General features: G+C 55.3%; 1 protein-coding gene across 1 annotated transcript; it reads left to right on the top strand.

Annotated features, from left to right (window-relative positions):
* LOC137478863 (cystathionine gamma-lyase-like) lies at nucleotides 1-10,547 on the top strand. The gene is made up of 12 exons (XM_068198977.1): nucleotides 1-196; nucleotides 1,755-1,836; nucleotides 2,366-2,461; nucleotides 3,789-3,898; nucleotides 4,451-4,582; nucleotides 5,801-5,858; nucleotides 6,086-6,163; nucleotides 6,799-6,951; nucleotides 7,057-7,178; nucleotides 7,663-7,715; nucleotides 8,728-8,866; nucleotides 9,996-10,547. The coding sequence occupies exons 1-12, from the start codon at nucleotides 35-37 to the stop codon at nucleotides 10,002-10,004; spliced, it is 1,194 nt and encodes a 397-aa protein (XP_068055078.1). The 5' UTR covers nucleotides 1-34; the 3' UTR covers nucleotides 10,005-10,547.
* Nucleotides 10,548-10,944: the final 397 nt, after the last annotated feature.

Raw genomic sequence — 10,944 nt, 5'->3', positions numbered from 1 at the left:
CGGCGCTGAGGGCCGGTCCCGCAGAGCCGCGGCCATGGCAGAGCGGGGCACGCCGGGCTTCCTGCCGCCCTTCGAGCACTTCGCCACCAGCGCCATCCACGCCGGCCAGGAGCCCGAGCAGTGGCGCTCCGGGGCCGTGGTGCCGCCCATCTCGCTCTCCACCACCTTCAAGCAGCAGGCGCCCGGCGAGCACACGGTGAGTGCGGCCGCCGCCGGGGCACCGAGCCCCGCACGGGGTTCTGAGTCACCCACAGGGACAGCGAGCCCGCCTCCGGGCCTGGGCACAGCCGGGAGGCCACGAGCATCCGGCGTGTCGCGGCCGGGGGAACGGAAGGCGGCAGGTCCTGGGCAGGGCAGGCAGCTCCCGGCGCGGATGTTTCCCCTCGTGGCAGCTCCTGGGCCGACGCGAGCATCTCGTCCGGCCGGGAGCGGGGCTCTCGCCCGGGGAGGCGGTGGAGGCTCCTCATGGGGCCACTGCAGAGCCGCCTGCCCGCGATGCCGTGCCCTGTGCTCCGGGCTGGCCCTGCTGAGCAGCGACGGGAGCCGAGGAGCCGCCGTGGTCCCTTCCAGCCTGAGCCAGCCTGGCGCTCCGTGTTCCCGCAGCGGGCGGCGATCCGGAGCGGTTGGGATGAGGCTGGGATGACTCCCGTGTGAAAGGCGGGGGAAGGGGAGCAGGGAGCGCCCAGTGCCCCCAGGCTCGCAGGAATGCTGCTCCAGGGGCTGCCCGGAGCCGGAAATCTGGGAGGCTCTCCCGGCCCTGCACCCGCCGCAGGGCCCGGGCAGAATCCCTGTTCCACTACACATATTTTGTGTAAGAGCCTCCTTCGGTTTTGCTTCCAAACCGAGGGAATATTTCCTAAGGAATTTGTGGATGCCCTGTAGAAAGTGCTGGAAAGGTTTGACGGGACGTGGCACAAAGCTGTCACTCCTAAATCAGCACCTGCTCCAAACTCGCGCTGTGCTGGTCGGGCAGGAGGAATTTGCCTTGTAATTCCTCATTCCACACAGAATCCCAGCTGTGCTGAGGAGGCCCTCAGGAGGACTCACGCTGCTGTATCCACATCCTGATGACAGGATCCATGCTCTTGCCGGGAGCTCTGCCAGAGCGATCTGCAGGATTCCTGACTATGAGGAAGTTGACATTAAAGAGAAATCCTAAAAGCAGGCAAATCCCAGGGTGCTCAGCAGGTTCTCTTGGTAACAACTGCATCTGTGCATGCATGAGTGGTATTTTCCTCATTAAATTTCCCCAGAATTTGCATAAAAGTTGTGGCACTATGAACCGTGTGGGTGTGATGGACACACGTTTTTCCTGAGAATTGCCTCCAGAAAGGCTTGAGGAGTCTCCCTCACTGGAGATACCCAGAACTGTCTGGACACGATCCCGTGACCTGTGCTCTGGGATGGCCCTGCTGAGCAGGGAGTGGGAGCAGGGCACCCTCGTGGTCCCTTCCAGCCTGCCCCAGCCTGGCGTTCTGGGGATGCTTGGACTGTGCTGCCCAAGCCCTTTCTCCCACAGTGGCCACAGATGGATGTGTGGGGAGAAGCAGGAGAATGTGGCTCCTTGCCCCAGTGCACCCCAGGCCCCTTTCTCTGGCAGGGATGCCCAGCTGGATGTTGAGCCAGGACACCCTCCTGCTGCTCTGGGAGGAGCTGGATGCCCTCAACCAGGGCTTTTTAAGGAACCTAGAACTGCTGTTATCCCAGACTTTCCCAGTGCCCTCTCTGATGTTTGTTTCTTATTCCCACCTCAGGGTTACGATTACATCCGGTCTGGGAACCCCACTCGAGATTGCCTGGAAAAGGCCGTGGCCGCCCTCGATGGAGCCAAATACTGTGAGCACCTCATGGGCTGGACGGGGCTTGGGGCAGCCTGGGACAGGGGGAGGTGGCCCTGCCCATGGCCAGGGGTGGCACTGGGTGAGCTTTGGGGTCCCTCCATCCCAAACCATTCCATGGATCTGTGACCACGGCTCTGGCTGTTGGCTGTGGGCAGGAGCAGCTCCAAGGTGGGGAAGAGCCCAACACTTCTGGTTCAGGAAATTCCAGCTCCATCCCTGGGTGTCTCTCCTGCTTCCTCACTGTGGCTGATGCCTGGGCTGAGCTGGATCCATCCTTGTGCAGCAGCACCGGAGGCAGTGGGAGCAGGCAGCCCCTGGTCCCAGTCCTGTCCCAGTCCTGTCCCGGTCTGTCCCAGTGTCCGTGCTGGTTCCGTGCTGTGCACATCCATCTCCTGCTTCCACTGGCTCCGCGTTCCCAGTGAGGCAGTGACAGAACAGGTTCTTTTCAGAGACAAAGCGAGGAAGGCCAAGGCAAGTCTGACTTGTTGTGTCACATCAAACACTGATGATCCTTTCTCCTCCAGGCTTGGCTTATTCCTCTGGCTTAGCAGCTCTTTTGAACATCTGTCACCTGCTGAAGACAGGGGACACAGTTATCTGCATGGATGATGTCTATGGAGGTGGGTACAGCATTCTGTGGCTTCAGCCTTCTTTGTGCAGGGGATCAAACCTGTCTGTGGCTCTCAGGAACTCTGAATTTCCCCTTTGAAGCCTGTTTTTATCCATCCTCTCTTCCTCACAACTGCCCAGTGGCAGAGTGCACCCAGCTCTGCCAGAGTCCTTCAGCAGGGTGAGCTCACTGCAGCTCCCAGGACAGCCTGGCTGTCCCTGGTGTGACATTGGTGTCCTTGCTGGGTGACCTGTGTCACTGATCAGCAGAGCTGTCCCTGCTCCAGGGCTGTGGCACACAAATCCAGCCTGGGAGGATCAGATCCAGTTCAGGGCAGGTTACAGAGCCCAGCCACTGGTGGCCTTTCCCAAGCAAGAGCTGGAAAATGAAAGGAATCCCCTTTCCCCTCCCTGGGAATGGTGACGGTTGGCCAGTGAGTTCCCTGTTCTTGTGCACATACAACACACACACACATTTCCTTTTCATATCACAGTTCTGCCCTGCCAGGAGACCTCCTCCAAAGTGCAGCTGGAACCTGGAGACAGCAGGAATCTCTGCTCCTCTCACTGCCAGCCCTCCCTCCACCACTCAATTAACGAGAGTCATTAAGGCAGAGCAGGGGCTCAGTTCCTCATTCAGAGGGGCTCAGGGTGGGTCTGTCAGGCAAAGCCCATTTGCTTTACAGCCTCAGCCTGGGCTGTTTTCTGCAGGGGTGAATTTCATTCCTCCTCTGCCTTGGTTTGTTATAAAGAAAGGGTTTCTCACAAAAGAACCACCCAAACATCACTCAGATGTTTCCTTCAGCTCGCAGAATCCACCTCCCTGTTCCATCCCTTCATGCTCAGATGGAAAACTGAGTCCCTGGGGGTCACCTTGGCAAACGGGCCAGATCCATAAATTTTTAATGCAGGCAGTGTTTCCTGGTAGTGAGTGCTGCACATCCACTGATCCCCTGTTGCTGCTGGATTATCCTGATCTTCCCAGGGAAAGGCTTCAAGGACAGGAAGGAATCATTTTTATTGGAGTGATGGAAAACAGTAGCTGGAGCTTTCCCCTTCATTCTTCTCTGTTTAATTTCCTGATCATAAACCCCACATTGATTTCAAGTACTTCCTAAATCACTCTGATCCCATATTCCCATTATTGCTATCTCATGATCATTAAACCCACAACAATCTTTAAACTTTGTATAAATAAGGAAGATATAAATGTGCCATTTCTGGTGTGCAGCATAAAGCTGTGCCCTCCTGACTGTCCCTGCATGGTGCAGGAGGCTGGAGAGCAGGGAATGAACATTACAGAAGTTGTTTCATTTTGTGATTTTTGGGTTTTTTTAGGCACAAACAGATATTTCCAGAAAGTAGCCTCAGAAAATAATTTGAAAGTAATTTTTGTTGACTGCACAAAACCAAAATGCCTGGAAGCTGCAATTACACCAGAGACCAAGGTAGGGGAGAGGGAAATGGATTTTAAAGGGATGTTAAATTGTTTTATCCTTGCTTCTGTTGGGTTTGGGGGTGTGTGGAGCTGAGGGGGGCAGCTTGGGGCACAGCTGGGTCCACCATATCCCACGGTGCTGCCTCATGGAAAGCATCCTAAGAAGAGCAGAAAGCCCTGGAGAGGGAGGAAAGAAAAGGGAAAAGGTGAGGAAGAGCAGAGGGAACGCCGAGCGCGGAGCCGGGGGTGCTCCGTGGCACTGCTGGGTGATCCCCTGCTCCAGGGGAAGGGAAGTGTGCTGGGAAAGGCTTTGGGAAAGGCTGTGTCCTGGCTGTGTGAGGCCTTCTCCAGCTGGGATGCACTGGGGTGGCACAAGCCCAGCCCAGGGAAACCTCCCTGAGCCTGGAGGAACCAGCCGGAGCCTCCCCTGGCTCTGGCAGGGCCACTGCCCGTCCCCACTGCACAAACCCCACGGGGAGCTGCCACCACTGAACCCCCAGAGCCCCTGGGACTCAGCCCAGCACTGGCAACTCTGACCTGCAGTGTTTTTGGGTTTGTGCAGCTGGTTTGGCTCGAGACCCCCACGAACCCCACGCTGAAGGTGATCGACATCAAAGCCTGCGCAGACATCGTGCGCAGGCACCCGGGGGTGCTGCTGGCTGTGGACAACAGCTTCATGTCTGCCTACTTCCAGGTGTGTCACCTGCCCCAGGGCAGGTAGATTGGGAAAGGGATCGGAAAGGGATTATATCAGATCTATTTCCCAGGAGCCCAAGCTAAGCCCTGGTGGTGTAGGTTTAAAGTCACCCCTTTTGCAGAGTGCAAAGTGCCTGGTTTTGTTCAGGATCAGTCCTGTGATCTTGCTGAATTAAGAGAACTCCTCAGAAAGTCTTAATGCTTAACTCAAGCAGCTCTGCAGTTGGCCTGGGGCGTAGCAGAGGCTTGGGGATTTGCCCTGCAATGTGTTATTCACTTCAGAATTCCCAATTTCCTCCGGAAAGGGCTGTGTGGAAGAACACAGGGTGCTGGTTAATGTGTCGGGAGCAGCCTGGTGTGGAGGGAAAGCCAGTGCTAATGATTAATTGGTGGGAGCAGTAGGTGAGGTACCACACTGGGCGAGGAAAAGGAGAATTTTACGGTGATCTGTCCATCAATACTGAGTGTAAAAGGCCTTTTCCACGATGGTCCTGGCTGGGCATCTCCACATTCCCTGGGTGGGAGTCTGTGTTAATGTGGCAGCAGCAGTTTTTGCATCTGCCCGCTTTGTTCCATTTTAACAGTGATGCCCCTCACTCTTTAGAATGTGCTGATACCATGTGCAAAGTGCCCTAATTAGTGATTGATTAAAAACCTGGCACTGCTCAGCACCTCTTGCCCATCCACCTCCTGGTTTGTCTCACTTCATGAGGCTCCTGGGCAGAGAGCTGGGAGCTGAGGGGAGAGGGAGCTGCCAAAGGAACCTCCTTTCCTCGTGTTCTCAGCTCCTCCAGGGCAGGATCTGCAGCACCTGGAAAGCAAAGCAGTTCTTTTGCTTTGCGGTCTGAGTCCTTCCTTTCCCATGGAAATGCACTTTGTGGGGTCAATGCCAGGATTTGTCCCTGCCTCAGCCGAGCAGTAGAGCCATTTTTTCCCAGCTCTGCAGTGGCTGTTGGATGTGCTCAGTCTCTTCTCTCCCTGGAGCCTGTGGGAGTTGGAGCAGTGCTTTTAAATCCCATTTTCTTGTGCTTACCTTGAATTCAGAGTGCTTCCCTGTACTGCTGCTTTTAGCACATGTTCTGTTGTCACCCTCAGGTTTTTGTGTTTGTTTCTCCACTCGTTTTTCCTGTGTGAGCTCAGAGCCCTTTGGAATGGCTGGGAATGAACCCGAGTGCAGCCAAACTTGAATTATGACGTTATTTTCCTTTCCTTTCAGCGTCCTTTGTCCCTGGGGGCTGATATCTGTATGTCTTCTGCAACCAAATACATGAATGGTGAGTCTGAGAGTTCAGCACATCCTTGGGGCAGGGATGGAGGGAGATTGGGAAGGAATTCCTGGCTGGGAGGGAGGGGAGGCCCCTGGATCCCTGGCCAGGTTGGACACTGGGGCTTGGAGCAGCCTGGGATGGTGGGAGGTGTCCCGGGGGTTTTATTTACACTTGGGGGCTTGTGGCAGGAGCCTGGAGTGGCTGATCCCATTCTTGTCCCCTGTCATTTGTAGGGCACAGCGATGTCCTCATGGGCCTGGTCTCTGTAAACCGGGATGATCTCTATGAGAGGCTCAAATTCCTGCAGAACTGTAAGTCCAGACAGGGAATTCCTGACAGGAATCCTGTTCACATCCACAGCTCCTGCTGGGGAGGGTGGGCATGCACGCGAGTGGGAAATCTGCCTGGGAATGTGACTTTAATGGGCAGAACTGAAAAAAGTTCAATTTAAAAAAACCTCCAACAAGTAAAAGGACAATAAAATGAGAGACGTTGATCTCCACTTCCCAAGCGCTCAGCAGAGCACTGGGGCCCATCCTGAACCCACTGAGGTGCCCCCTGCAGTCTGGGGGGTTTGGAACTCCCTCACCCATCAGGATGTGCCCAGTGCAGAATTTTCTTATCTCCGATGATTCCAGCAATTTTCCAGCCTCTTCATTGCCAGGAATAAATTCCTGTCCATGGCTCTGCCCTCTGCAGTGAAGGTGCATTGTGCCCAATGAATGTAACCCTTGAGGCCTGAGCCTGTTAATTGGCCTCATTAATTGGCTCCCCAATGTGGGAGATGAGGAACAGAGATTGCCTCGGGTGTCCTCCCACGTGTTCCAACCTCAGAAATGCTGGAGATGAGGATGTGTTTGGCTTTGCTGAATGCAGAACACAAACGTTGCTGTGGGATTCTGTGGAATTTGTGGAATTCTCTGGAATTCTGTTCCCATTTCCACAGCCCTGGGAGCTGTCCCCTCCCCCTTTGACTGCTTCCTCTGCAACCGGGGGCTCAAGACTCTGCACATCCGGATGAAGCTGCACTTCCAGAACGGCCTGGCTGTGGCCAGGTTCCTGGAATCCCATCCCCGGGTGGAGAAGGTCATTTACCCAGGTGGGTGGGCAGGGATTTGGGAGCTGCGGTGCCCCGTGACTGGGGCTGGGTGCCCAGCTGTGCCCTGGAATTCACGGGGAATTCTCCCAACTCTCCCCATTCCAGGGCTGCCTTCCCACCCTCAGCACGAGGTGATGAAGAGGCAGTGCACGGGCTGTCCTGGGATGGTCACCTTCTACATCAAAGGGAACATCAAAAATGCCTCTGCCTTCCTCAGGAACTTGAAGGTAAAATAGAGGCAATAAAATCACCCTCAGAGGGAGCTGAAATTGCCCTGCTGAGGGGAGGGTGAAGTGCCTTTTCTTGCCAAGTCCTTTGGCTGTGCCCCACTCTAAATCAGGGATAATTTGTCCATGGGGTTAATGAGAGGGAAGGAAGGGACGCCTCAGCCCCTTGGAAGTGTTTGTTTGTTTGCTTGTTTGCTCCCAGGGTGAGGCGTGTCCAGCTGAGCCCAGGAGCTGCTCTGGCAAAGGGCTTTCCGCAGGGCTGGGGAGCTGGGGCTGGTGCAGCTCTGCTGGAACATTGCAGGGTGCCCTCAGGAGGGAAAGGCACTCGTGGGGCACAGAGGGAGCCCCTGGCTCTGGGAGTGCCTGGCTGGGTCCTTGGCCCAGCCTGTGCTGGTGCTTGGCCAGGTGTTCACTCTGCCTGTGCCCCGGGAGGTGTTTGTGTCCTGAGCCCACTCCTGATAACTCCTTTCCCTTTCTGCCATAGGTGTTTGCCTTGGCTGAGAGTCTGGGTGGCTTCGAGAGCCTGGCAGAGCATCCGTAAGTTCATCCTCCCATCCTCAGAGCCTCAAAAAGCTGCAGAGCACCACAAAATTCCCAGAGTTTCCCAGCCCCCAACGCTGTTTTGCTGGTTTGCCTGTAGCAAAACTCAGGGACAGTTGTGCAGCACAAAGCCAGGGGAGATTCCAGAGGGAGGGAATTCTGTGAGAGTGCAGAGACAGAGGAGTTTTGCCTGGAGAGCTGAGGCACAGCTGGCGTCCATGAAGACAATCCCAGAAGCTGCAGTGTTGGGATGAGGAGCAGCTTGGATTGAGGAATGCCCGGGGTCACTGTGTGCACCCAGCTGCCTCTGGTCCCTGGCAGGGCCTCCTGGGGCGTTTTAAACTGCTCAGAACAGCATCTTCATGGAATTGCATTATTTTACTCAAAACTAGTTTGCTTTTTGAAAAGGTCCGTGGAAATTAGTGACTCTATTTAAATGTTAAATCATTTCACTTCATGATTTCACAGCAAAACTTGAACCCCTCCAGCAGCTGGAAGGAACTGGTGCCGGTGACTGGGCACATGGGGAAATCCCTTCTTGCCTGTGTGCTCTGTAGCTGGAGAGAATAAACCCTCCAGAGTCCTTTGGGACAGTTTGAGAAGGGATCTGAGGAACCAGGAATGGAACCAGGAGATTTTATACTGGAGGTTGCACATTCCCCACATGCAGAGCTTACAGAGCTTCTGTGGAATAAAAGAACAGCTCTGGAAGGAAGAGGATCAGGATTTTCTCCTTCGTCAGGTCCAGATTTTAAAGTATCCACTTCTTGTTAATCATTTGTGTCTTGGAAATACAGCCTGGAGATGCAACTCCCTGACTTGTCAGCATTCCCACCATTTCCAGGAACGGCTGCCAGGAGCTCTTTGCATCCCTGGGGTCACACAGGTGGCACAGAGGAGGTGTCAGAGCCTGCTGCCATTCCGGGGGTGCTGGCAGGGAACCAGCCAGGCTGGTTTTACCAGTAAAAGTCCCAAATTCTTGGGATAAAGATGGTTTTTGTCCTTGCAGGGCCATCATGACCCACGCCTCAGTGCCTGAGGAGGAAAGGAAAACTCTGGGAATCAGTGACACCTTGATCCGCCTCTCGGTGGGGCTGGAGGATGAGGAGGATTTGAAGGCAGACCTGGACCGGGCCCTGGAGGCTGCGGTGAGTGGGGAGCTCCCCTCCAACAAGGATCCCCAGCCAGCCTTGCCCAGGGGCTGAGCCTCCAGCTCCTCCTGATGGGCCCTGCGCTGGGCATGGAAAGGTTCCCTGATTGCAGCCCTGCCAGACACAGTTCCCCAGGGATTCAGGAGCAGCTGGGCTGTGCCAGGCACAGTTCCCCAGGGATTCAGGAGCAGCTGGGGTGTGCCAGGCACAGTTCCCCAGGGATTCAGGGGCAGCTGGGGTGTGCCAGGCACAGTTCCCCAGGGATTCAGGGGCAGCTGGGCTGTGCCAGGCACAGTTCCCCAGGGATTCAGGGGCAGCTGGGCTGTGCCAGGCACAGTTCCCCAGGGATTCAGGAGCAGCTGGGCTGTGCCAGGCACAGTTCCCCAGGGATTCAGGGGCAGCTGGAGTGTGCCAGGCACAGTTCCCCAGGGATTCAGGGGCAGCTGGGCTGTGCCAGGCACAGTTCCCCAGGGATTCAGGGGCAGCTGGGGTGTGCCAGGCACAGTTCCCCAGGGATTCAGGGGCAGCTGGGGTGTGCCAGGCACAGTTCCCCAGGGATTCAGGAGCAGCTGGGGTGTGCCAGGCACAGTTCCCCAGGGATTCAGGGGCAGCTGGGCTGTGCCAGGCACAGTTCCCCAGGGATTCAGGAGCAGCTGGGGTGTGCCAGGCACAGTTCCCCAGGGATTCAGGGGCAGCTGGGCTGTGCCAGGCACAGTTCCCCAGGGATTCAGGGGCAGCTGGGCTGTGCCAGGCACAGTTCCCCAGGGATTCAGGGGCAGCTGGGGTGTGCCAGGGGTTGCAGAGATGGGAATGGCCCTGCTCAGGTCAGGCTGAGGGAGGCTCACTCAGGGCTCAGGGTGGGCTTCAGGTGTGTCAGGGCAGGGTTTCAGAGAGGGTAGGAAAGGTTTGTTCCTGTGTTTTCTCTTTTTGTGTGTGTGGCTTTTTACTGGGTGGGGGAATATTGGGTTTTTTTACAAAAGGAGAAATTACCATCAGTAACTCCACATGTTTATCTTTGCCAGCATGAAGAGAATCTAATGCTAAAACATGACTTTAATTTATGAAAATTAAATGTGTGGCTGATAGAGGGGCAGAGCACAATGATCCCTCCCTTTCCTTCCTGCAGTTTGCATAAACCTTGAGGCTCAAGAAGGAACTTGGATCTGGACATGGCTGTGGACGAGGACACGGAAACCAAACCGCTCTTGCTTTGCCTTTGGGAATTCCAGCCCTGGCTCCTGGGACTCTCCCAGGCTGTGCAGGGTGTGCTGGGCACAGCCTGGGCTCTCCTGCCAATGCCTGGAGCCAGGAGCTGTGTGGGAGCAGCCGTGGGCACCCCGGGAATGTGATCCCAGTTCTCCCAGCAGAGCTCAGTGTTCCTCCTGCTCCTGCAGGGCTTGGGGCACAGGGGCTGCTTCCTGCTACTGCTCTCAGGTCATTCTCTTCTCACCCGTCAGCTCGGCTCAAAAACTTGGTTGAGCTTAGATTTATTTTAATTAAGTTAGAAATTTGCCTAAGAGCTTCTCTTTTCTCTTTCTTCTCTTGATTTTTTATTGAAAATGAAGTGAAATCCAACACCAGGTAAATAATAACTTTCTAAACAGGAGCCTTTATCTCTTTTAAGAAAAAATCATGTGCTGTGGGTCAATAATTTTAATTAAAACACACTTTTCCTTTCCTTGCTTGTCTTTACATGTGCACGTGCTCCTTGTGTTCAAAATCAGAGCTGCTGGAGCTGCTGGAATTCTCCTGTGGGAAGGCAGGAGGGGATGGAACTGAGGAGAGAAAGGGAATGGAGCTGAGGGGAGAGGGGGAATGGAGCTGAGGAGAGAAAATGGAAATGGAGCTGAGGAGAGAGAGGGAGGATGGAGCTGAGGAGAGAGAGGGAATGGAGCTGAGGGGAGAGAGGGGATGGAGCTGAGGAGAGAAAGGGAATGGAGCTGAGGAGAGAGAGGGGATGGAGCTGAGGAGAGAGAGGGGATGGAGCTGAGGAGAGAGAGGGGATGGAGCTGAGGAGAGAGGGGGGAATGGAGCTGAGGGGAGAGAGGGAATGGAGCTGAGGAGAGAGAGGGGGA

Source organism: Anomalospiza imberbis, chromosome 9 (assembly GCF_031753505.1).
Source record: "Anomalospiza imberbis isolate Cuckoo-Finch-1a 21T00152 chromosome 9, ASM3175350v1, whole genome shotgun sequence".
Lineage (NCBI taxonomy): Eukaryota > Metazoa > Chordata > Aves > Passeriformes > Viduidae > Anomalospiza > Anomalospiza imberbis.
The sequence above is the reverse complement of the archived record's forward strand: the minus strand, read 5'-3'. Positions and strand labels throughout refer to the sequence as shown.